The sequence below is a fragment of the Melanerpes formicivorus genome, unplaced genomic scaffold (assembly GCF_026170545.1).
Source record: "Melanerpes formicivorus ecotype bairdi unplaced genomic scaffold, bMelFor1.0.p_v2 SCAF_199, whole genome shotgun sequence".
Classification (NCBI taxonomy): domain Eukaryota; kingdom Metazoa; phylum Chordata; class Aves; order Piciformes; family Picidae; genus Melanerpes; species Melanerpes formicivorus.
Window position 1 is genome coordinate 88,176 of NW_027142551.1, and position 27,940 is coordinate 116,115.

At 39.0% G+C, this 27,940-nt stretch overlaps 1 protein-coding gene across 1 annotated transcript in view; it reads left to right on the plus strand.

The window, feature by feature from the left end:
* Positions 1-18,617: 18,617 nt before the first annotated feature.
* RPS6KA2 (ribosomal protein S6 kinase A2) overlaps positions 18,618-27,940 on the plus strand; it is a 179,655-nt gene continuing 170,332 nt past the window's right edge. Inside the window, exon 1 of the mRNA XM_068169570.1 lies at positions 18,618-19,149. Within this exon, the coding sequence (XP_068025671.1) occupies positions 19,051-19,149 (99 nt within the window). The 5' untranslated portion in view covers positions 18,618-19,050. The remainder of the gene's footprint in view (positions 19,150-27,940) is intronic.

Here is a 27,940-nt window from a genome sequence, read left to right on the forward strand (position 1 = left end):
ATCCTACCCAGACCTGGGAAATATTTTGGAACAGATAATATGGATAAAAGTAGGATAGGGTTTCTCAAAACAGAGTTTGAAACAAAATTGTAAGCAAAATAAGTTTTAAAATTGTAACCATTGTATCTCATTCTCCAGACATGAGAGATAGTATGTATGACTTATAAAAAGCAAGACAAAAGCCTTTGACCTTTTTCAAACCTAAGCCCTTTTAACTGCTCAGCCTTTAAGGGCTATGCTTTTAAGAAAGTTCCCTAGGAAGTATCATGAGCCTGTGCAAGATGACAAAAGTAGCAACATAGATAATTTTTTAGTGCATTATCAGACAATAGAAGTATTTATTTGTAATGTCCCTGTTATGGTAGCATTATTATTCTTCATTATTCTTTTGTAACATAAAGATTTGGGGAGAAAAAGCAACATTTTGGAACTTTATCTATACTTAAGATTTTTATAGACTTATAATGGGAGGGCACTTATTGGCACTAACATGCAAGCTTATTGCACCTAAAACAGATTGAGTGGTTTTGGAGGAAGGTTTGGAATAAATCTGAATTGCCAGTTTTATTTTATATAAAAAGCTTTTTTGTGGAAACACCTATTAGAAAAAAATAATACATTTTAAAGGACAGTGTATAAAGACAGTGATTTGTGGGGTTTGTGATTATTTTCTTTTTTTTGACACTTAAACTTTTCCCTCAAGAAGCAAAGTCTTCAGCTGAAAGTATAACAGAAGCTTTCTTTGATAAAGGAAAAATACTGTAATAATTTTTCTGTTTATTGAGCCCAGGTATACTTGAAATTAAAGTACAGCTTATTTCGAATGGGCATGCTTTCATTATCGTAAACTTCCTTGAATTATAGTCAGTTGGTTGTACAGTTCTGTGACTGGGATCTGTTAAAACTCAGATCAATTAATAAGACCATAAAGCATTTGAAAGTATAATCAACAGCTATTCACTGAATGAAGAAAAAAAGAAGAGATAAGTTCAGGCTGTTGTATTTAACATCATAGTATTAGATATGCAATGAAGCTAGCTGTAGGTAATGCAAGTTGTTGGAGTAAGTAGTTATTAATCTGTTGTTTTCCCACATTTGAAATAACTAAATGTTCTGATTTCTTTATCTGTGACTTTCAGCACTGTCTTTGATTATCTGTTTCTACATTTTACAAAATGTTTTAGTTCTTCAAGTTGTTATAATTATTGATTTTTGCACTGATATTTTTATATTAGTCAAGCACCTAATATGCACTTAATGCTTATATATAGAACATGTCTTTTCTGGCTGTAAAAACAGTCTTGATCCTGGGAACACTGGATGATGTGCTCATCTTGCAGATGAGTAATCCCTTCCTGACCAAAACACTGCTTGCATGTGTTTCCCTTGATTGAATTAAAGGGAAATATGCATGTATATACTTATCATGAGTCCTGAATGAAAAGTAAAAAGGCTAAACCTTTACATTTGTGTTACACGTACTCTGTTTTCATAATGTTTAATTTAATTGGAGATGTAAATCTGCAAGTGACAATTGGTTGGTTGGTTCTTGGTGTTATCTACTGTATGTGGAAACTGAGAGTGAATTGGTTTGAGGATTTCTCTCTTTGGGCTTTTTATGAGTTATAGCATTACTGTTTTACTGTTTTCATAATTCATAATATTGAATCCAGATCCATTTAATGGCAAATTTTATGGAATTTTATGGTGACCTTTCAGAAAGTATAATGTCATTGCTGGATGCAGGTTTTCTGTCATTCCTGCTTTTCAAAAACTGGAGAGGAAGTGTTGTGTCTCTAACTGCGCCAATTAAGAAATCAATAGCTTCTTATCAAGTGTTTGGAATGAAATAATTAATGTCACTTCATGTCATGTTTCAAAGTGTGTCTCTTTGTGTGTGTGTTCTGTGGAAGCACAGCACATCCACATCAAATTGTGGAAGTGATCTGAGCTTCAGTATGCAGACACTTTAACACATGCTCTTACTTACCATGGGGAATCCCAGGCAGAACTGTGGTAGCCTCAGCCTTCCTACCCCAAGTCCATACTACAATCACCAGGGCCATGGAGCCAGTGGCAGTTAATGCCAGTAGCCATGTGGCTCCCCTGCATGCTTGCTGGCTGTAGAAGCTGGCTTGTCATGGTGCTACAAAGTTTAGCGTAGATGTACAACAGCACTAAAGCGAAAACTACGTCCTCATGAGTGCTCAGAGCAACTATTCTCAATTCAGCATAAAGAGAGAACCTGGCTACAAGTAAAATATATGCAAAAAAACCCGCAAAAAAACCCACAAATAAACAACCAAACAAACACAGAAGACATAAAGCTAAAGGCAGCTGAAGTTATTCCATATCTTCACTCAGTGCCAGATAAAATGAATTTACCATGGCAGGTAAGGTCCTCTTGGGCATTGCAGCTAAGCCCATCTCATGGTTAGTTGTCCTGGAGGGGCACAGACCTGCCTTTCTTCTCTTCCATGCTCCTATCATTACCTTTTCCTCAGCTACTGAAGCTCATTGAACCTCTCAGGCACCAGTTCAGGAGTTAAATGAGCAGAAAATTCATGTGTATAAGCACCTCCTCTGTTCCTTGTATCAATCCATTCCAGGCTCCCTGGCAAAAGGCAAGAGAAAGTGTTAAGGAAAAGAAAGAGGCAAAGAGACAGAGAACCACTCTATCAGTAGCAATGGAGTGTTATGGTCTTAAACTGTACCATTGTAATGACCATGACCGTCATGGATGCCCACTAAGTAAAGCAAATGGTAGTATGTGATGAGGCATGGAGTTATAAGGGGTGACCCTGTATTTAAGATGGACCCCATTCTGTTCTCTATCACAGACTCACTGAGAGGCCTTGAGCAAACAGTCTGCCACCTCATTGCCTGTTTCTCCATTTAAAGTGGTAGCAATATTGCATTTGCATAAACAGTTACTATTTGGGTGCCCCGAAATAGATGCCTTTTGGTAGCAAGTATTATAAAATCAAACCATAAAGTGCAGAGCTCTAAGTACTGAAACTTAGTGAAAGACATGCTATATATTTCTATATTTCAGTGTTGCTTGGATCTACAGGCTTAAAAATAAAGGAGCTTTCTTTTAATTAAAGTTAAAGCTTTATTACTTCTGAGTAGATAAGAGCTCAATACGAAAATATCGTCACTATTCAGAACTATGAGAATCTATTACAAGTCATCTGTGAATCATCTCTAATTAAGAAGATGCTCTATTACAGGACTGTCTGAACAATGACAGGCTATTCTTTGCAATCCTCTAAGCCAAAATCTATTAGATTTTCATTATCTGAAATATTTTTAATATTATGAAAAAGCTATTTATGGTGTTTGCCTGCCAAAGAACTCTAAAAAGCAAAGTTGCCAAAGCCATAGAGTTTTCCCCCAAGCTCCCCAAGAATGACATTCAGCTTCCCTGAAATATCTGGAAATCAGAGCTGACATGGAGTTTCTACGCAGTCTGATTGTATGGGGTTTAGACACTTCGGTCACTGAAGGTTTAGGGCAGCTGCATACTCAACTGTGAGCCATTTGGTATCTGCTGTCATCAGATACGTGTAAATATGGTGCTTTTGTATTTTCTAATCCATATTTGCTACATCTTCATACTATGGTTCACAAGTGTTGCTGGGCAACTGAATTTTTCAGACACCTTTTCTTCCTTTTCCCTCCTTGTGTCTCATAAAGGGATTATTGTTTGCTGGTGTCTTCCCATGGCTTCCCATGCAGCAGATAAGTCCAGGGTGGGAGGGCAGTGAAGAAGAGGCCAGCTTCTTCACTGAGACTTGAGAGGCTAATTTTTGGTAGTTTATCAAATATATTTTGGGTGATGAAGGTAACTAGAACAATGCTAATGTGGTTCCATAATAGAAAGCAACCAAAAAAGTATTTTCAAATGGGAAAACTGAAATAGGAACATTCCATTAATTTCATGTTCTTCTTTTAACCAGTTTGACACATGGCATTTTGCTGATGAGAGGCCTGGTATGTGCTTAAGAATAGAAACAGAAACTATAAGTGACAGTGACTATATCTGATCTGTGCACACCAACAGTTGAAAAGATAAGATGTTTAGTAAGGGAGTGCAGGAGGATAAAGAAATCACACAATCTGTAGTATAAATGCCTAATACACAATATACATTACCTGAAATCATAGTCTCAGAGAAAATAACTATAGAAAGGAGTTAAGTAAATGTCCAGAGATGTACCAGGACTTAGTTAAGTGATTGGTATTATCCAGCTGAACTACAGTGCCTTCACAATCACAGTAAACAACTATTTTACCATTTCACTATTATAATCACATAACTATAATAAAATTCTCATCAAAAGGCCCTAAGTTCACATCTAACTTAAGGAAACACATGGAGCTTGCTGTCAGAGGAGGTTAGCAGCAAGCATCTGTTGCATTGAGAAATTACTGAAGGGCAACTTATTTGAAAACTGTTTTCAAACTGAACAAAAAAAAGAAAGGTAATCCCATATTATTGCTCAAGAATAAATGCCAGTGGGTATTATGTAAGCGGCTAGGTAAATTGTCTTTTTTTTTTCTTTAATGTTAATCATCAGTCAATTAAAGGTACTTTGTGCTGAGTTGTAAAGAACTTTAATTTGATCAGTACAAGAAGTCTGGTGTATCCTTGAACACTAAATAACACAGGTAGTTTTCCCACAACTTATGTCTTATCTTGAATGTGTAGAGGTTGATAAACATAATTTCTGGTTCAGCGCAACCTGTTTCAATACAGCAAAGTTGCATGGAGAAAGCAGTGTTGCTATTGCTAGTAGTTATAGCAGTGTATGCTTCAGTTCTAATACTGAGGTACTTGGAGATAAGAAAGATTTGGGCTGCTTTACTTCTGCAAGAAACAAGCAGTCTGGTGGAAAACGTATTCAAATGAATGTAAAAGATACAACTAGTTAAATGCCTTTGTAAAATTAATGGACTTACTAACTTTTAAATGAGAAATGATAAAGTAATGTAAATCTGAACATTTGACTTGTTTTAATGATAATTGCAGAGAAAGAAGCACAATGATTTAACTTTGAAATTTTCAGTTTAAATGTGACTTAAACTTCTGAGGTTTCCATATATTAAAGCAATTCTTATTAAAATACAGGCAATGCCATTTTGTTATTTCATTATTCTATTTGCAACACACATATCCTTGCTATTAACAAGTGCTGTGAAAATACATATTTTTTTAAATCTATGAATAGTTGTGAGTCACAGTTGCTTCTTTTTAATAAATGTATCTTATACTATACATTTTGGGGAGACCTGACTCATGAGGGTTGTTGAAAAAACTGGAAAGAGCTACCCAAATTGACCAGATTCTAGAGCACATTATTTGCAAGGAGAAGCTAAGGAACATGGGTTTGCATAAGTTATTAAAGATGATAAGTAGCAATGTATGAGCAATTTTCATCTACATGAAGGATGGCCAGTAGATGAAACAATTGTGGCCAGCAGTTACAAGTGTCAGAAAGGAAACCTCAGGTTGAAGATCAGAAAAAGTTAGAGATTAGCTAGAATGCAGAGTAGAACTGGAGCAGGTTATTCAGCAAGACTCTGGAGTCTTCATCTGCAGACGTTCAAGACTTAGCTGGAAAAATTCATAGCTAACCTGATCTAGTGCTGACGATGGTCCTACTTTGAGCAAAAGACTGGGCTAGGGACCGGCAGAGGTCCTTTTCCACTCATGTTTACATGCTTTCTATTACATTCTGCTATGGTAAAATAATGCAGAATACTGCATGGTAGGCAAGAATGTGCAATCCATTTAAGAAATGTTCTCAAAAGTTGTTTTATGTTTTGAAGGACATTTTGAGAATGTCTTTTTTTGCCTGTCAAGCTGTGAACTTGTTTTGGAAGTACTGAGTTTAAAACATTGCCAAATCAGTGTGCTCTACTGAGCCACAACACAGGCTCTAAAACTTCAAAGTTTTAAAAGTGATTTAAGAACTATCTATCTAAGACATGCTAAATGGTAGTACTTATCCCACGATTGCATAGATTCCTTATTTACTTAAAAAAAAACCCAAAATCCTCATGAATTATCCAAACAAAATGCAAATCAAGTATAGTGTAAAATTCAGATTTTGCATTAGTGGTTCAGGGGGAGAAATTTCTCACAGCAATGTTGAAGTTGTCATGAAAGCAAGCATGAATACATTCCAAGTTAATGTTATGCTTATAATAAGTGCTTATTTATCAAAGGATCAAATGCAACATCAGGGCACATGGACAAGGTGAATTTTGATCACTGATGACTCCAAGAGGCAGTAAAATATAAAAAAAAAATTATTAAAATAAAAACAAAACAAAACAAAGCACCAACAACCAACCAAATGAACAAAAAAGAAAAAACAACAAAGACACAAACAAAACAAACCAAAGCAAAACTGCCCAAACCCAAACAAACACTCTTTCTTAATACTCCATAAACTTCAAGACCTAATAGAAGAATTCAGTTGTATAGAAAGGGTCAGAATACTTCTCTGGAGTCATAACACAATTAACTAATGACTTCACTGCAGGATTATGAAGTGTGCTCCTGTCCTGAGGGAGCAGTGAAGGAAGAAAAGGGACACAGCTTATCTGCTGTAATGCTTGCCTTCTAAATTGTTCCTTTCTTTCCCTCCCTGTCTCTTGAAATCCTTTGCCTTGTAACTGAGTCTCTGAAAGATACACAGTTGGATGAAAATGGTTTAACGCTGTATGATTAGAATGCGTGACTGCAGCTCCACAGAACAAGAACCAACATTATTAAGAAACCTCCTTTTTCTTAATTTATTTTCCAAATTTGCAGCATAATGAACTTTTCTTTGAACTTTTCTTTGTCCTGCACGACTTCTTATTTCCCATGTGTCTGTGAATGCACATTATTTGGAACTCTCTGATAAAAGGTACTGAGGCAGAGAAGAATGTGAAAGGTCTATAGCCAAAAAGGCTAGTAAGTGCATGATTTGCTTTTATCCTGTCAATCATTTTTTCAAAAGTTAGTTTCATCCCCATGCCTCTTGTTTTCTAAGTACTGCTTGACCTCATACCTGTTGAAAGAACATTTTAAAGAAACAGACACTCCACTTAACCTGGGAAATAAACAAAAAATCAAACAAAAAAAAAATCAAACAAAACCCTCCAAAACATCAACAAGTCCAAGTGCCGGGTGCTGCACATTGGCCACAGCAACCCCATGCAGAGCTACAGGCTGGGGTCGGAGTGGCTGGAGAGCTGCCAAACAGAGAAGGACCTGGGGGTGCTGATTGACAGCAGGCTGAACATGAGCCAGCAGTGTGCCCAGGTGGCCAAGAAGGCCAATGGCATCCTGGCCTGCATTAGGAATAGTGTGGCCAGCAGGAGCAGGGAAGTCATTGTGCCCCTGTACTCTGCATTGGTTAGGCCACACCTTGAGTACTGTGTCCAGTTCTGTGCCCTCAGTTTAGGAAGGACATTGAGACTTTTGAACATGTCCAGAGAAGGGCAAGGAGGCTGGGGAGAGGCCTTGAGCACAAGCCCTATGAGGAGAGGCTGAGGGAGCTGGGATTGTTTAGCCTGGAGAAGAGGAGGCTCAGGGGAGACCTTATTGCTGTCTACAACTACCTGAAAGGTGGTTGTAGCCAGGAAGGAGTTGGTCTCTTCTTTCAAGCAACCAGCACCAGAACAAGAGGACACAGTCTCAAGCTGTACCAGGGGAAGTTTAGGCTAGAGGTGAGGAGAAAGTTCTTCACCGAGCGAGTCATTCATCATTGGAATGGGCTGCCCAGGGAGGTGGTGGAGTCACCATCCCCGGAGGTGTTCAAGAGAGGATTGGACGTGGCATTTGGTGCCATGGTCTAGTCATGGTGTCTGTGGTGACAGGTTGGACTTGATGATCTTTCAGGTCTCTTCCAACCTTGGTGATTCTGTGATTCTGTGATTGATCCCAAGTCATGCAGCAGGTTAACTGGGCCAAAGAAACCCACTGCAATGAAATCTGATGCTTCTCATATATTGTCTTGACTCCAGAAATCAAGATGCTTCAAAGTCAAGTCTGCTAGCAGTTGTCCAATAATGCAAAAATCAGTCATGCTGTTAAAAGTTTCTCTTTATCTATTTTTTATGACCCTGAGTGTTGCTGCATGACAGGTACAGCCCTCTGAATGTCCTTTTCTGATTCTTTCTCCCTCATGTATCTTGAGTTTTTGAACTTGAGTTCCAGAGATGTACCATAATATAGTCCCTAAAAATCAAGCATCAGAAAGAAATTCTCCTTCCTTCAAGCTAAAGTTTCGAAGTTTTTAAATTATTAGTTCAGCTTTAATGAGAAATGAAAGTAAAAAGAGAAAAGAAGATCTGAGGAATAGGAAGTGAGAGAAAAGATGAGGAGAGAATGATGGAGTAAAGGAAGAAACAAAAGAAGATATTGTAAATGTTAAGAACATAGTAAAATAAATAGATAAATAAAGCCATTTTGAGTCCCTAAGATGTACAGCTGCAAGGCTCTGCAGTGTCTTTTGATGACCTTGCTTGAGTGCTTTTTCTGGGTTGCCTGATCATAGCAAGTTCCCCTTGAAAAGTTCTTTGGAAGATGTTAAAAGTCTGTAATGGAAGCAAGAGAAATCTTGTAACAAGTTTGTAGTAATTGCATTATTTGTCCCTCATATCTGAGATATCCATCTGTTTTCTCCTTTAGGAACTGAAGCAAAAGAACAATCTCAATCTTTGCCATTCTCTTAATAGATGTTCTGTCCCAGATCACTTTGCATGACAAGATTGCACATCAGACAGCAGCAGAGGGAGAGATCAAATGCAAAACCATGTCCTAGTAACATATTCAGACAAAGGAGTCATATTTGAGTGAATGTGTGAATCACACACTCTATGCTTTATGAATCCAAGATGGACAATTTGTGATGTAGGTGGTTTCTGTAGGAGTCCTCATTGTTCAAAAAATGTTAAACATTAGATTGCCGATGAAGTAATAACATTAAAAATTGTGGGTTTTGTGAAACATATTTCAGTTTGTTTGAGTATCAGTCACTGTATGACAGTAGAGTTTCACTTGGCCACAAAGTGTGTGCTGTGCCACACACTGTAGTGAGAAGGATAGCAGAAGCTCTGCAAGATTTTAGTCAATATATCTAAGGCTCTGAATAAGCACTTGCACTCTTATTAAATGGTATAACTTACATTATGGTAGAATTAACTGTATATTTTAATGTCTACTTGATTAAAAACAGACAAAACCTGGCAATTTGCCATTGTATATGTGGGAATTAGACTCTTGTTTCATAAGTGCTTGTCTTATGTGTAGACAGTATTGCTTATTTCTATCTAGACGTCATGCTGAATTATTGGATTATTTCAAGATTTGAAAGGATATACTAAATTTACTGAAAGAGGTCAAAGGCTTTAACTGACTTACTGAGATGAGTTGGCATTTCTCTATCTGCTAGATTGCTACTAGGTTGATCAAACATTTGGATGTTGTGTATTTTATATGTGCTCTTCAGAACTAACTTAACAAGCTTGATGGATGAGTAGGAAGACATATACAATAATGGTTAGTTTTATTCCAGATATTTGTTGAAGCTTCAGTCAGGAAGTCTCATCTCCAGTAAGGGCAGGAACACTTTCATGCAGAAAGAACATCATGTACTTCCTGATGCCTGATGGCTTAGGTGATATAAGTGACGCTATAGCTAAGAGGTGACACTTTATGTGGCTGAATTCAAAAAAAGGAACATTTCATCTTACATATAGAAAACATGAAAACAGTAGTGGGCTCCAGCCCTGTAACAGCAATCAGTCCTAAACCAGAGGAGACATTTTTTTGTCTTGTCTCTCTTGCCTTTACCTAAGATGCTTTCACTGAACCATGACACTTATCCCTGGGGGTTTCTCAAGGACCTTTCCATCCTCATTGTAAAGGTTCATCTCTGTGTCTTTGAACAACTATGGGACAGACACCACTTTGTTTTGATCCCAAGTGAGCTGTCTACACACACTTCTACAATCAAACACTGCTGTGAGATTATACACGTGGAGCTCAGGCCATGTGGATGTGTTCAAAGTAGCTCTGAAAACTCAGATTTTATTACTTCATGATGCTTTAGAGTAGATGCTAGCATAGTAATTTCCACATATGTCTCAGTTTCTGCTGTTATGAAGTCCTGATGCAAATATCTTTAACTTTACTACATACAGTGAATGGAAATGGAGTTTAATATTATTTTCAGTTTGGTAGTAGTAAAATGGGACATTAGGTTATATTGTTCTAGGTGAATTAAGAAATCATTGTGTGGTTTTATAAATATCAGATGGAATATAACTAACTTTTTTAAAGTTTAAAATGGTTCTGCATGACCATTTTTCAGTTTCACACTTTTTATGTAGCTGTATTAGAGACAGAAAGAGGGGGTGTATCACAACACTTCAGATATATTTTTTTCCTCTGCTTGTTTCTTCAGCTTCTATTTAAAGAACTTAGGTAGGGAGAGCTTTGCCTATAATCTGGAGTTAAGTACTGTTATTACAGTAATTTAAAGCAGTCCTTCAAAATTTGTCCAAAAAGAAATAAAACAAGGCCAACAAAGATAGAAGCCAACACTCAAAATACCACACAGAATGAAAGAGGTTGAGAGGGATTTCTGGAGACCACCCAGTCCAACCCCCTTGTCAGAGCTGTTTCACTTAGAGCAGGTTGCACAGGATAGCATCCGGGAGATATTTTAATTACTCCAGAAATGGAGACTCCATCATTTCTCTGGGCAGATTGCTATAGTGCTCTACCACCCTCAAAGTAAGAAGTTCCTCCTCATGTTTAGATAGGTGTTCAAGTTTGTGCCCATAACCTCTTGTCCTGTCATAGGGCATCACTGAAATAAAGACTGTCCCCATCCTCCTGACACCCACCCTTTAAGTATTTATAAGCATTTGTAAGATCTCCCTCAGTCTTCTCTCAACTAAAAATCTCCAAGTCCCTCAGCCTTTCTTCAGAAGAGAGATATCCTATTCCCCTAATCATCTTCACAGCCTCCTGCTGCACCCAATCAAGCAGTTTGCTGTTTGTGAACTGGGGAGTGTGGAACTGGGCACAATACTCCAGATAAGGCCTCACCAAGGAAGAGTAGAGGCAAAGGATAACTTCCATCAACCTGTTTACCATACTCTTCTTGATGCATCCCAGGATACCACTGACCTTCCTGGACACAATGGCACATTGCCGGCTCATGACCATGTTGTTATCCACCAGGACTCCCAGGTCTTTTTCCACAATGCTGCTTTCTAGCAGGTCACCCCCTAACTCGTGTATGGAGTCGTTCTTCCCTAGGTGCAGTACCCTATGCTTGCCTCCCTAACTTCATAAAGTTAGTCTCTGCACAACTCTCTAGGTCACAATGCATGGCAGTGCAGCCTTCTGGTGTGTCAGCTAGCCCTCCCAGTTTTATATCATCAACAAACTTGATGGGGGTACACTCTATCCCTTCATCCAGGTCATTGATGAATGCATTGAACAGGACTGAACCCAGTACCCACCCCTGGGGAACAACACTTGTTATTGACCTCCAACTAAACATTGTGACACTGATCATAACCCTTTCAGCCAGTTTTCAATCCACCCCACTGTCCATTCATGTAACCCACACTTCCTAAGCTTACCTTGTGAGAGTATGGTGTGGGAGATGATGTTCAAAGCCTTGCTGAAGTCAAAGTAGGCAACATCCCCTGCCCTCCCCTCATCTATCCATCCAATCATGCCCTCATAGAAGGCTATAAGAATAATACTTCAAGAGTAACTACTGATTTTTTGTATTTATGAATCACCCTTTGGTGGTGTCCAACATGCACTGGGTGTTCATAAAACCTTAAGCCTGATTTTCAGTGAGTGTTAGGATATGATACACCAAAACTATCCCATATGTCATTTGCCCTGCTAGATGGAATGCTACCAAGGTAAATTTGCATGTTTATTCTTTTTTGACCTTCCTCACAGTTAATCTGTTTCTGTAAACAAAACTATCAAATATGTTCCAGACTTACACTGAAATTTGGATTATAAGCACATAATTACAATCATTGTGTTTACTCTGAAAGAACTCTCACACAGTGGCTGAGTGCTCCAGACCCATTTTGTAAAAGATTTGAAACGGGCATGATTAAATTGCAGACTAAACAACAGGTACATTCCTTTAGGGTCCTGAGTTCACACACCCACTTGTCAAAATCATGAATGTCACTGGAGTGCACTCTGTCTCCTTTCTGTCTAAAAATACACATATATTCTTCAGTAGGCACAAGGTGCCAGTATGAAAGAATAAGAAAAACAAAATGCAATCTGCACCCCCATTCTAACAGAGGATCAGGATGTATCTGAGTTTTGTACATGCCCTGGAGCTAGACACAGAGAGTTTGAGGTTCTTCAAGGTCATACAAAATAGTCTCATATCAGTCAACTCAGCTAAATATGAGGCTTTTGGTCTACCTGGTTTGCTTTTCTACCTTGGTGTGCAGTTTTGTGAACTAATGGAAGGAAAAGATTTTACCTAAAATTGATATGTTCTTGGACAAACATTTTCAAGCCCCATTCTACACTTAGCTTTGTTGGGATTTTGAGGTCAATCAGTGGTCTATCTTTTCTACTTAGTTTAGTGTCAATTCAGCCTGTTGATGATTATTAGAAGTAAAAACAAAGGTTTCAGTAAACATTCTACATACTATTTCTCCTGTTAGGTGTATAATACCTTTCAGAACTATCAAGATAAATTTGCCTATAAGCAGATTTCCAATGGATGCATTCTTTTTTAGTGTTGTTCATGGATAACTTGAGTCACAGTAAACATAAGCTGTACATAATGAAACACTTCCATCCAATTCTGTACTCTATAATGTTCACTCAATGTAGATATTCATAAATATTAATACAGTAAGATTGTTCATACTTCAGTTGCTGAGTAGTATCCTTCTTTCTAGAAAACTTCTAGTCCATTCTAGGGAAACAGTATAATTTTCTGCTTATTATCCAAAGGCAGGAAAGCAGAATTGTATCTTCTGCAAACTCTTTCAACTCTGTTGAAACAGAAGCTTACACAACATTGAAGAGATCAGTGTGCTGAGTTCTTTGCCTTGTACTTCTGTCTAAAACATCACAATCCTGCAAGACCAGTTTAGAGTGTCAGCCTAGAAAGCAAAACTCTTGGTGGCATCAACCAAAAAAAAAACCCCAAACCCCAAAAAAGTAAACAGAAGCTGACACATCCTGACCTGTTTTCAATGCAGACTGCTGGATGACCTGATCTCTATCCTAAAAGTATCCCACAGCCAGCTGACATGTATGTGGCCAGTGATGCTGTTGAGGGTTCATCTGAGTACATAAGTAGTAAAGCACATATGGGATCAGTCAATTCAACAGTTGTGATGCTTGTTAATCTGATGCTCAAGAACTAACACAAGACACTTTTGTAAGAATAAAAATGTCTGTCATCTGCTGAAAACTCAATCAGATCTTGTTATCATGTCCTGGAGCTATGATTTTTACAGCAGTCCCAGTTCTCCTTGCACAAATAAGAACAAGCCATATGTTCTCATAGCACTCCCCATTTGATATCTCTGGAAGTAACACTTTTCTATCATCATGTGAGTAGTGGGTGTTTAGGATGGATTGAGGAAGCAGAGTTACAGGCAACTGCAGGAAGAGACCTCTTCTGCACCAGCATGACACACACAGAGATAGTATGCCCTCTCAATTTCACCAAGTAATTGTTAAAAAAACCTCATTTACTGAAGTAGAAAGGTACAGAAGACTTCTCATCTAATTACTTAGATGCAAAATATTTGTTTCAAATCTATGAATAGTTTGTTTTTATGTCCAGTCTTAAGAACACTTGGAGCTGTTGAATGGAATCTACTAATTGGAACATCACTATATTGAGCAAAACTAGTTTTTTCAAATGAAGTGTGCCTCTCCTGTGGTCACTGCACTTGTATATATAATAGTCACTTTTCATATAATTGCAATGCTGTAGCAATTATGGAATTAAAGTTATGTGGGTGTAAGAGATCCTCTGTCTTTGGTCAGACTCTCAAAGCCTTGAGACTAGAAGATCAAAGATACTGTAGGTCTGTTAAGTTGGTCCTTAGAGAAGAGAAAACTGTGGCCAAGGAGTCTGCATCTTACCAGTTCATTGGATGTGGTTAGACACAATCTAATATTTTGCTTTCTTCTCCCTCGTGAGCAGTGATTTTAATTTGCAACATGGCTGAAGGGGCCCTCACCTCCATCGGAAGATTTTCATAGTTTGTATATGGAAAGAGTTGAAAATTACTGAAGTTCATGATATGCTGATAGGTGCAGGAGGAGATAAGAAGAGGGGAAAATAACCGCTTTCTTTCTGGCCTGTTCCCTTATGTGCCTATCCAGCCAACCTATCTGATCACTTATCATTGCTGGTGAGGAGCATGTCTGAGATGGCAAGATGATGCACGTCTTCTACAGCGCTGACAGGGCAGTGCATACTTTTTTTAAGAGAGAGAAAACTCCAGTCAAGTAAGTGGCATGGTATTTAACTAGGTACAGCAGTTGGAAAGGCTGGGACCCACACTGGTAGAGCAATCTAATGAGATCAAAGCCCAAGCATTTCTCTAAGCAAAGCCTACCTTGGTGATCTATTTGTTTTGTTTTGTATTTAATTTAAAAAAAATCAGTGTGAAAAAGAACCTTTTTACTCATTCACTAAGGAAACAAAAAGCCATATGGAAATGTGTCCAGCATTCAAAATCAGGAAATAGCAACCACTGAAAGAGTCATGTGCTATCTAATCACCTGGAGGAAAATGTTGTTTCATATTCTGCTTATTGGTGTATCTTGGAAACATCTGTTCTTGCTCCTGATTTTCTTTAATGAGAGCACAAATGGCATTGTGTAATTCACCTTTTATGTAGCATTGTCTCTTGGGCCTCTGTTGCAGGAGTCTCATTTTCCCTTTTTCTGATGCTGTGTTCTGCTAATCTTATTTTTTCTGTCTATGGTGCCTGTGCCTCTGATGCTGTCTTATCTCTGGATTTTTTTTCTGGTTTTCAGATTAAATTAATGAGGAAGGATAGGTAATATAAATTGTATTTGCAAAGAAGATACTATGTTTTCACCTTTACAGTGTTCTCTACATTTGCTGAAGTAACAGAATCATTCTAGTTTTGTGTAGAAGTTGTTGATTTGCATGTAAAAGCAAGAAGGCTGATTTTGGAAACAGGGCCTGATGTATGGTTTAATACAGTAACAAAAAGTTTATTTAAATAATTTCATTTTCCAGCCCATTTTTTTGTGGTAGATGTCTTGAACTTGTGCATTCTTTCATGTGAACAATTAAGTTATTTTATTTCCTTAGAAGTTGATGATTCATACAGCATTGGCCATTAGCATCCTTCTCTGTTGGGTTCTATGCAAGCTGCTTCACTGCCCTGTGTGAATTCCCTAAGTCTGGGTTCTTCCATTTCTTTGCTGTCCTTGGTATGGTCCACCCATACACATGAAGAAAGGAGCTTTGGCTTTATTTGGATATTAGTTGGGAATTCTATACTTATCTTTCAAAAGTTGAAACTGCAGTTGTGTAATATCTAATTTTAAGTGGTTTCTGTTAGAGATTTTTTTCTTGAATTCTGATTTACTTTTTTTTATTGGGTTTTTTTTTTTAAAGTCCTTTTCCAATTTACTTAAACCTTATTTTGCTGTTAACTTCACTGGAAGCAGAAGCAGCCCTGGTCTTGTATTATTTATTTTGTTTTACAGCCAATATGAGTCTGGTTCTAAAAGTATAATTCAGATTACGGAGTATTACTGGTTGATGCAAATGCATCATATGCCACTTCCACCAGCTTTGTTGTTTATTCTTATCTTAAACAGAGACATTTCAGAATAAAAATCACAGAATATATCTGGTTGGGAGAGACCTTGAAGATGACCCACTCCCTCGAAGATCACCCATCACTGAAGGGCAAACACTAAACCATGTCCCTAAGTGTCAGGTCCACACGTTGCTTGAAAATCCCAGGGATGGTGACTCCACCACTGCCCTGGGCAGACCACTCCAATGTTTGGTAACCCTTTCAGTGAAGTATTTCCTAATCTCTGGTGGATTTCTTTATCCATCAAGATCCTCAGCAGTTCAAATTGCTCAGAGGGCAGCTAATAAATAATTTACAGCCATGAATTTTTAAGTGCAATGAATTCTTAACATTGTAGGTTAATCTGACAGTTGTATGTTTATAAATACAATTATGAATATTCCAATTCAACCTTATTTTTTTTCCTTGAGTCAAAATTTTGTTTTGTTAGAGCACCTTCTTGTTAGTCATTGGGAAATTGGGTATTATATGAATAGTTACAGGTTCGAGTTAATATTTTTGAAGCTTCTTGTCCTTTGTTTTTCTGCAGCAAAGTGAAGTTCCGTAACTTTTGAAAGCAAAGCATGTGAATGCAACTGGGTTTTTTATTTTGTTGTTTGTTTGTGGTTGGGTTGGTTTTGATTGGTTTGGTTTTGGTTGGTTTCGTTTTAATAAAGAACAAAATTCTGCATGTAATAAGCATACCTAACAGGTACTAAGTCATAGCCTGTGAAATCTTTTAGGAGTTTTATTACAGAGCAGGTGCATTTAATGGTGACTGCATGTCCTTGTATGTGAAAACACAATGTGCATAATGGGGTGGGAAGGCTGTAATAAATCTACAAGTAAATGTAGCAAAAGACACTCACATACTGTGCATTATTACATGGAGCTGAATATATACCTGCTGTGTATTCAAAATTGTAGAAATTACCACCTCCTTTGTATTAATAAAGATATCAGTGTCCAGCTGAGGTTTTGGTGTATCTGAGATAGGAAGGGTTCAAGGAGCTACCCTGTACTTGTCTGATTTCTATTTAAAGATCAAACTGCTTACACAAGTAGGAATGTACATGGCTGCCAAAAGCCTTTGTCAGCACAAAGCCAACCCTGGCCTTACTCATGCCAGGACACTTCTTTGCCAGACTGTAGGTAAGGCATAGGAAGAAGGAGGAGCAACAGTTGGGCTCCATAGCTGGGCAGGTGAGGATGGGGAAGGAGGGAGGGAAGGCAAATTAATCAAGATAATCAGGTGAATGCCTTTGTGCTAGTATGATTTTACTGCTGCAAGGTCCTGAAAAGGCTTGGATAGGCTGCATCAGCAAATTATTTTTACATTGACAGTTATACCAACCAAATTACCTTTTTACCTGTTGGTTATTTTGCTAGTAGAAAGGGCTTTGGGGTACCTATAGATACCTTTAGTTTTTGCTGGGACAGTTGTGGCTGTTCCAGGATCTTTAGCCAGGAACCAACAAAACTGCAGTGGCAAAGGATTCTTAGTCTTGGTATGACTTATGCTAGGGCAGTACTTTGAAAACAACCTCAGAAGATACCCTTCTGTTGCAATCAGGCAATCAGGAGGCACTGTGAAGAGAAAGGGATAAGGCAGACTGACAGTGTGCTACACTTATCTTAGGCTGAGGGAGACAGCAGTGGTCCAGGCATTGAAGAGTTAGAGGCTGTAAGAGTAATTACAGAGCCTAGCACTAATGGTAGCATTTGCAGTCTGGCCTCCTTTATAACGAGACTCTAAATGTCTTTTAAAATTTGTTTTATTTTTATTATTTTAAAATGCTTTTCCAGGTACCTATAGACTGTAGTGAGCTTTAGGGAGAGGAGAGGGACAGAGAATCTTCAAACAAAGCAGGTAGTGACAGGCATGACCAGCCAACATAGTTCATAGTAGAGTCCAGATGTAATTAAAGCAAAATGCATCTCTCTCGTAGAGCATATTGACTGCAGATATATTGCCAGTTAACCTCCAAGACTCTTCTCAGGCTGTAAGGGTGTCAGCTCTGCCTGGTTTTATTTATATAAGTCACTAATAAGTCATCAGAGTAATTCGCTTTCTATATGAGGTTATAGGAGAAAGGCATGTCTGGGGGGCTCCTTGGTAGTCAGAGAGGAAAAGCTGCCAAGAATAAGGAGCCTGAGCTGCATGTGGCAGGCATGGAAATCTCCGGATCACACTGAGATTCATTATTTTTTTAAGAAAAGCTGAAAAGTGTGATTATGCTGGGGAGGTGGGGTGCAGCTGGAGGTCTGCATGTGTGCAGTATAGTGAGCAGCTCAGAACTGCAGTCTGTAAATAGATGTACATATTTAACGTCTTAGAAGGGCTGTAGCTCCCTGCTCTAGTACAATAAGAATAATAAGACTTATCATCTAGCTTGTGCTTTCTATTTTCAGAGCTGTGCAGCCCTTTGGCATTTTAATGTGAAGTGGCTGGGTAATTTATGAACAGGATTTTAAGCTTTTGGATTTTAGGGGAGCAGCAATGTTATTTCTCATGCTCCCCAGAATAAAATGAGGTTTAGACACCACTTATCTGGCAGTGGGGTTCATGGCGTCTTTCAGCTTTCTCCCAGGAGAGTCTCATGCGGGAGCTTATTTCTTCTCAGATCTGACCGCTGTAGCCCTCAGTAATTATAGCCGCACCGAAATTCTGAGCTAAAAACAGAAGTGCAGCATGTGCCTGTTCCCCATGTGATTCGGAAACCAGGAAATTGAAAGAGCCTGACTGAGAGGAGAGGGAGTGCAAAGCAATAGACACATCTCATATTTATCTCAAACCTGCTATGCCTGGGACACAAAAGCTGTCATCCGACGGAGCTGATTATGCATGCAGCCGAAGCGCATCTGATTGGATGTAGTAGGACCTAAGGCGAGGGGGAGAGGGAGCGGAGAGGGAGTTCTGCTCTCCGCACCGAAATGTAAACACTGGGAAGCGGGAGGGAGTGTAACGCTCTCAGCTGCAAGCAGCAGGCTCCTATGGTTCCAGCATTGTACCTCTTGCAGGTCTAGCTCTGCCTGGCTTGATGAACAGAAGCAGACACTTTGGAGAATCTCCTGCTTGTGGATATAAAATAGGGGGTAACCAGGATGCGCTAGCTTTCTCCGGCAGCGCCGCAGCCCCTTCGTGCTCTGCGCCGCAGCTGGGACAGGGCAATGGACATGAACATGAAGAAGTTCACAGTGCGTCGGTTCTTCTCAGTCTATCTCCGAAAGAAGTCTCGGTCAAAGAGCTCGAGCCTAAGTAGATTTGAGGTAAAATTTCCCTTAACTTTGTTAAAGGTAGCAAATACCGTTAGGTGCTGGTATCAGAGATCTAAGAAGAGATCTCCTGTGCTTAGTGTCACGATAAATAAAAGTGATCTTTCCCTGGTGGTAGTGATGTTCGCACCTGACGTTCTTTGTTTCAGTGTAATTCAGGGTTTTTTCTCTGTAGTAGTCAATACATTGCATAATATATTCAGTGTATTGCGAGGGATCCTTTTATCAGCAAGGCAGTGGAAGAGGAAGCTGGTTCAGGACATCAAGAAGTTACAGGAAATAATTACAGTTCCACTTAGTATAAATGCACCATACTTTGAAATAGCATCATATTTTAGCCCTTCTCCTCTATAAACATATCATTCTTTCTCAGTGCCAGTTTCCCAAATAATCAATAATTTGACTAGTGCATTTTATGTATCATGTTAGGGATTTTTTGGTTTGTCTTTAGGCTCTCATGCTTGCACAAATTTTTGCATTTTCCGTGCATCCTCTTTTCATTTGGGGAGGAAGGGGGGAGGGCTGGATTGGTTTTATTTTGCTATAGAAGTTGTTCTTCAGTAGTGGGGCAAAAACGTCAAATTAAACCTAAGTGATTTAGCAGTGTGAGGAGATGAAGGCAGTTCAAGTTGGAGGAATAAATGTGTGAGATAAAATGTGTGAATTGTTAGAACCAGGATTTCTGCCTCCCTTCCTCAAACCATTGTTCTTCAGCCATGCATTCGGAGCTATGAATAGTCGGCAGGATGTGAGATCAATTTAATAGATTTCAGTTATGTTTATGTGGTTCACTTTATCATTGCAGATGATCTGCAACCTCTGCATTAAAAAACAGGTAGATGGGGCTTGATTCCCCCCTGCCTCACATATATTTTGCACTGTTGTACTTCAGCTGACCTCGAGGAGGTACTCTGATTTACACCAGTATTCCCAGGAGGAGGATTAGTCTCACGCTGTATGAATACATTTCAAAATGTTACTCCCTTAGTGTCCTATTTAAAGTAGCAGTTAATTCTCTGTATGCAAAGTTCTTCATGTGCCATCGCTTAAAACAGGACATGCAGAAAAGCAGAGAGGGTTTGACTGGTGTGGTTTTTTGGTTTGGCTTTTGTTTCTTCCTTTTTTTTTTTTTTTTAAAATCAGCTTTCTTGGAGAATGATCATATACCTAATTTTACTCATTGATAAGTCATGCTGTACATGTAAAGCAAACTGATAAAAGTTCTCCAGGATCCCTCCTTGCAACAACTCTGGCCCTCTAGGACTATTTTGACCCCAGAATTGCAAATCGTAAACTGAAATAAATGTTCCTTGTAACACACTTTAATTTCACTAAGCTTGTGCTCCACCAGAGCCAACAGAAAGTAGATCTGGAGTTGTATGATGGAGTTCTGAGAAAGATGAGTGTCTTCATCAGTTGCCAATATCAGAGCACACTTCAGAGATGAGGTGATTTTGAGACAACAGAACCCCACCAGACCTCCTAAATATTCATTTGAGAGTATAATAGTTGAGAGAAACTGATTCTACCACACTAATTTAACTCACTACCTAATCTAGCATGAATGATCAGTGGGATATAGTATTTGTAACAGGCCAGACATTTATGTCATCAAAAAAAAGTCTTTACAATCCCTTTGATCATCAGTATTATATCACATTTACTGGGATTTTTCAGTGTCTGTGAAATTATTTTTTTTTCTTGCTTTGACATAATTTGCTTCAAGAAGCAGCCTGATATGTAACCTTCACACTTCTAAGTTCAAAGTATTTTGTCCATTTCCCTCTTTCCTCCCTTGGCAGTAATGACCAACTTTATGCAAATTGACTCAGTATTATAGTGCAACATGGAATAGGGGTTGTTCCAACCAGAAAGAAAAATGATTGATAAAATCTGTTCTGCTGTTTAAGTATGAAAATCATCAGAGATGTTCCCAGTTAGAGAAAAAAACCAAACATGAACATCAAGTACCCTCTGTACTTGTGCGTATAAATTTGTAATTGCCGGCTAATGAGCGCTTGTCAGCCAAACAGAAAGTGCAGGGAAGCCTGCTGGTAGTTGTATTTGTAGGCATTAGAATACTCTTCATTCTAATAGGATATTTTTTTTTTTAAGGGGGCAGCAAAAAGGCACAGGTTATTGCATCATGAAATGGGTAAAAGTAAAAGAAATTTGGAGAAAACGCATACGGCATCACTTTGTTTAGTGGGCATTAGCTAAGTGCACTGTGCAGAAGTTAAGTGTTGCTAGATGCCATGCGGAAGGGTTCCGAGGTCCTGTGAGATTTCTGTTGTGGTGTTCTTTTGGCTGGATGGGAAGGAAGATTGAAAGTTTGAAGACAGATACTCCTAGATTCAAGCATTTGAATATGTCTAAAATGCCCCTATTAAAGTAGATTCAAAAGAATATAGTATGAGTTACTACGATCATATGATTAGCTACTTTTTCTACTGTGGTATTTTCTTTGCTTTAAACTCACTCGGAATGAGCTTCGTAACTTACAGGGCATAGATATAGAAGCAGAAAATGACTTGACAAATCACAGCTTGTGAACTGACCTTTGTTTCATATACCAGTATCACTGCTCTGAGGCAGGATCGTTGCTTTACACAGACAGCTGGGTTTCACACTTTGTTCTGCTAAAGGAGGCAGAATAAAAACAGATAAATAAGATATTTATGGGATTTTGTTTCATCTTGCCTAAAATGTGTGGTGTTCTTATTGTTTGGGAAAGATGTGGTTGATATTTGGCTACACTTTGGGGTTTTCAATTTATATTATTTTTCAGTATGGCCTGAATTGCTCTTCATTTATAAGGGTGATGTAATTCCATTAAATGTTCAGAGCCAAGTTTTGCCTTTGTGCGTGCACATAGAATTCTTATTGAAGTCAGCTTAAAACCAGTGAAGTCAACGGGAACTGCATGTATGCATCCCAGAGAAAGACTTGCTTTGTGGTTCCTGCTGAGTGTTTTGAACAAGAACCTGAAACTGTCAGGAGAATCATAGAATCAATAAGGTTGGAAAAGACCTGAAAGATCATCAAGTCCAGCCTGTCACCCAAGACCTCATGACTACTAAACCATGGCACCAAATGCCACGTCCAATCCCCTCTTGAACACCTCCGGGGATGGTGACTCCACCACCTCCCTGGGCAGCACATTTCAATGGCTAACAACTCTCTCGGTGAAGAACTTTCTCCTTATCTCGAGCCTAAACTTCCCCTGGTGCAGCTTGAGACTGTGTCATCTTGTTCTGGTGCTGATTGCCTGGGAGAAGAGACCAACCCCCCTCCTGGCTACAACCACCCTTCAGGTAGTTGTAGACAGCAATAAGGTCTCCCCTGATCCTCCTTTTCTCCAGGCTAAACAATCCCAGCTCCCTCAGCCTCTCCTCTTAGGGCTTGTGCTCAAGAAAGTGTGCACAGTGTGGATCTGCTAGACCGGAGCCCTGATTCAATGCATCTTATGGTAATAAGCAGTATCCTTTGATTTATAAACCAAAAGTTAAATGCACTTCTTGAATAAGCTAGGAAATACCTAAACATACAGATAATCTGATTATATTTATTCCTGTGATGCAGAAGCCGTTCTTGTTGGGTTTTTTGGTGGTTGTTGTTTCTTTGTTGTCTGGGTTTTTTGTTTTGTTGGTTGGGTGGGGTTTTGTGTGTGTTGTTGTTGTTTTGGGTTTTGTTTGGTGTTTAGTTGGGGTTGGTTGGTTGGTTTGTTTTGTGAAAAATGACCAATGAAAACATTGCCCTTGATTCTTTTGGGAGATGTTTCTAACTTTTCCATTCCTGATGTATTTTTAATTTGTTACTCTTACTTGATTCGTTTAATCTTGTTTAGCCCTACTGTTAAAATTGTGAATCCAAATTCTGTTTGCTCTATGTATAGTGCTTAAAGCCTAGCAGACATCTTGCAAATTAATTCAAAATTAAATAGGAGCCTGGTGTGTCACAGCATTGTCAGTTGTGAGCAGCAGGACCTCCTGTGGGCGATTCAAGTATAGATAAATCCTCCTGGAGTTCTAGCAGTGGCATGTATGCAATGGAAACAAGCTTATACAGTCTGGTAAGGAACAGTGCAGAACCACTGACGTTGGCTTTATAATACTTAGTTAAGGGAGAGACTTTTGATTGTAATCTTGGGCTTTAAGTCTGATTTCCTATAGGCTTATGTTGCAGCAGCCTGAGGAAAATGGCCAGCAAATGCTGAGCTAGACTGATCATTTTTCACAGTGGGCTGGAGCAGAGTTTCACTTTCAAATGCTTGTGAACTCTGCTGCTCTTGTATAAAGAGCAATTCTGTTCTTTATCGGTAACGTGTCTTTTATTCTGTCTTTTTTTGTTGTTTGGTTGCTTTTTGACAGATAATCATTTGGTAGAAGAATGTATTCTTTCTATCAAAGGTGAGACTGAAAGAGGCAAGTTAAAAGATGGAGATGAGTATTAATAGCCCAAGATCAGTTCTGCAAGGTGCAAGTTCTGAGGCAGCTTTAGGGCGGCTTTTTTCCCCCCTTGGTAGTGATCATCTTTGTGATATATTTTCACAGTATCACAGTACTACCAAGGCTGGAAGAAACCTCAAAGATCATCAAGTCCAACCTGTCACCACAGACCTCATGACTGTTTCTTATTTCTTATTACAGCAGAAGTTACAGATGCTATTTTTGTCTGACTTACCCTGGTTGCAGGCAAGACTTTTAAGAGGAAATGCTGCAATTAATGGTAGTCTTGCCTAGCTTGCTGGTGGGAAGGAGTAGGGATGGGGATGAAGAGCAGCAGGAATGTGTAGTCCATCAGACTGGTCACTAGAGAATCAAGGAAGTCTAGTTTACAGGCTCAATTTGATAACTTGCTATGTCATTACAGAGGGTTCAAAACTTTGTGCCCTTTATTCCCCATTTGTAGAATGAAAATTATGATGATTGTTTGATAGAATTCTACCTACTTACATTGTTTTGGTGTTAAGAGAGCTTTTTCACATGTGTCCACATTCATAATAAAGAAATCACTCCCCAAATACTTCTGCTTTTATCCCAAATGAACAGTTTCTTGTGCCTTAGACCTGCTCGGTGCTCTGTCCCATAAGCCTCAAATAACTGCTAAGCTGCAGAAAGGGGAAATGAAGCAGGTAGATGCAGAGATGACTTGTGCACAGAAAAACCGTATTAAAATAGAGCTGGAAATGATAAAAAAAAAAACCCTTAATTTGGATATCTAAGCTATTCCATCAAACAAAGATGTTTCTCTAACCTTTTCTTAAAGGTCTCCAGTGGTAGATGCCCATAACCTCCCCCAGGAGGTATATTTTGCAACATTATCCTTAGCATCTGAGGTTTTCTAATGTCTAACAAAAGTTTTTCTTATGGCAGTTTAAGCCTCTGTGTCATCTTGCCCTGCTCATTGGACTATGAAAAAGAGATTGTTTCTTTTTCTTTGCAGCAGGGTGATGCATTTGAAAGCCTTTCAGGTCCCCTTTTCTCAGTCTTTGCTGTAAAGTGGGGAAAAGTAGCTTTCTTCTTTTCTGAAATGTAGGGGCTTTCAGGAGCAAGAACCTGCGTTGGTCACACCAACATTGTTAGGGAAAAATCTTTCTTTCTCTGAGATGCTAATGGTCCCTTCTAAGAATCACTTTAATTTCAAAGGACCCCATCCAAGAACAATCTAAATTGGTTTTGTGCTTCATTTTCACCATCTACATGCCTGCATGATGCCTTGATCTGATGGTAGTTGGCAAAAGCAATCTAGATATGGTGCTCTAGGCTATGATGTAGTAGTGGCCTTGGTAGAGTTAGATAATAGTTGGACTTGATTATCTTAAAGATCTCTCCCAATCATGGTGATTCTGTGTGATCCAGTCCAGACCTGATGGACCGTAGCCATGGGCTCTGATGTCAGACACACGTCATGACTAAACATAGGCTGTGATGTCATGGATGGAGTTACACACTTCACTCAAAAGAGAGAAGTAACAATATATTTATTGGTATAAAACAGTGTTTCAACAAAGTTTGAAACAGTAAATGCAGCTTTTAAAAAAATTGGCTGGCAAGGTACACTGGATTGGTTACTGCATGGAGGATAGAATGAAACAACAATTTATGTTAAAAGGTTCTGTGCACAATTAACGTTCAAAGTATTAGCATGTTATTGGTCATTCACCAAGAATCTGTTGCAGCAAGGAATCTCTCAACCTACAGGAATGTCATGGGCAGGCACCCTTGCTCAAGGGGAGATCCTGGAGCGCAGCCAGCTGCTGTGCAGGAGAGATCAAACCACAGGGCTCTTGGGCTGCACACTATTTAAGGGGGAAAGGTGATTGTCTTATAGTCATACTTTCATACTGACCCTACACCTAAGCTTATTGCTCAAGTTAGCCCTTGGCTATTATATAGTGTCTTCAATTCACACTTAGCAGCATTAAGCATTGTTAGCACTGAAGTGGATTACAGGAGATAAGGGTCCTGTTGATGAGGGGTAAAAATGCATGGTCACATATGGTCACATAGCCAGGGAACGTGCAGGTTTGGGCATATAGCAGGGGCCTGATATCCTCATGTAATAGAAGAGGTCTTCATTTAGTTGTGAGATGGGTCCTCATCACCTGATGTGACACACACATGCATACCTTATGTGACTCGTGATGACATTGTGGTATGGTGAGCACATGTTTGAACATGCTCATGAACAACTGATGAAATGAATAAAACATGGGGAGGCAAATGCCCCTCTACTTTGTCTGTGGGCCAGGTAATGCTCTCGTTCACTGAGCCTGAAGCATGTATGCAAGTGTTTCAGGAGCCTAGTGGGCTGGTTGGGAACTGTGAGCAGCCAAGTCCCTGCTTAGCAGGAATTTAAGAGTAACTTTGCTTTATGCAAGTGAAAACCAGGTACTTTTATTCTAAGTTTCGAGTCATAATGTTTATAGTGGGTCATAATGGCTGTGGCACAAAAAGTCTGTTCTCAGATGTCTGAGCTGTCCTGCACCTATTCCTATTATCAAAAGTTTTCAATTGATCAATCTTTCTCCTAGTCTCAGGAGAGGATTCCTTTTCTGTAAGCTTTTTTGCATTTGTGTCCCCACAGGTAACTGGAAATATTTCTAAAATAAGAACAAAAAACCTCTTCATGTTTATTTAACTGTTTTTCAAGTTCTTTTTCATCCCTTGATGGCACTTAAGTGGAGCAATTCTGTAAAAGTATTTCGTGTTAAGAAAGACTGAAGTACTGCAGAGAAGCAGCACATTAATTCTACGCTCAGGTTACAGGGCACAGTTTTGCTTCCTGGAGAATAAAGTATCAGGAAATGGAAAAGAATGAGTGGACCACTGAACCTGTCTTGAAAATAGCTTCCTGACTGAGGATGTGTAAGGAAGCAAGCAACTATTCTATTCAAGGTCCTTGCAGCACAGCTACCATTTATTCCCAGGGAAGTGCCTTCAAGGCAGACAGTTTGGGATGCAGGTTCTCTTGGTAAGTGCATGCATGGTGGAGTGACCACAGCATGGCTTTGGAAGACTTTGAAGAAAGCAGCCACCGTTCAGCTGTGAAATCTCTCTCACTGCTTTGTGCTGCTAATATCAGTATTTCAGCAGTGATGCTTTAACTGTGAGATGGAGTAGAAGCATAGAGTCCTCTTCTAACTGAGTATCAGGAGTTAGGGATACTGCAAGTGTAAACCATTGAGAACACAAAAGACAAGACTGATGTTCCCAATAAGGACCTTTTGCTCAGGTTATGGTGTATTAATAGGCATTGTGTAGCAGGCAAGAAGGAGAGAGATAGGCTGCTAGTGTGCTTCCAGACAATAAGTAATGACAATAATCAGCTAAATCCCACTTACCTTATGAAACCTAAACAAACAAGTTCATAAAACTCCATATGTAATTAAAGGGTATCATGCCTCTTTCCTGCAGGGCCAAATTCAGATCTGTGTGTGACTTGCAGAAGGCAATAAATGGTTCTTTTCAAGAGTCATTATGAGTAAACTGAAGGCTTTGTAAGGGAGGGAATCAAGTCTGTGATTTTTCTCGAAAAATTTACCTTTACCAGTTGTTGAACAGAGGCTAGTCAGCCTTGCTTATTCTCATAACACTCTTCAGACAAATTTGCGGTACCCTCTTGTAACACCCAACGGGGCAATGTCATCTCAGTGCTGTAACATGGTGCTTCTTGAGGGGTGTCTGAGTGCTGGGTGGTGTCAGTTCCCACTGCCCATGATGAGTATAAAGCAGTGGTGAGTTGAGAATCGTGGTAAGCAGAAAAAGAGGGGCTTGTTTCGTTTTGCTTAAATGTGGAATATGCTTTATGTGAATATATACATTCAGAGTCTGGGATTGTATGTTGTGCCTTTTTCCTGAACCTCTGCAGAAATCAACAAAGAGAAAAGTGCTGTGATTAGACCTTTTTGGGTTTTTTTTCTGTTAAATGGAAATCTAGTTTTAAAATTACAGAATATAATACAGGCTGCTGTTCCTACTACAAATAATGAAATGATATTCAAGCATAGTAAAAAAGATGCCATTTCTGTTCCAGAGGGATATTAGAGGTTGGCCTTAAGAATTACAAAGAAAATCAAACTCCGTGCCTGAATTTCTGAGCCTTTTTATGATTGTTTACAAGATTGAGACTTAGGCATTTTCATATACAAGTTAACACAAAGGTGTATTCCATATGCAGTACATCACCATGTCCCTAGGAAAAAAGGAATCCAGTAAGTCCTTCAGATAGCAGTACAGCACAGGCCGTATGCAGTAGAGTGAATAAACTGTGAAGCAGTGAT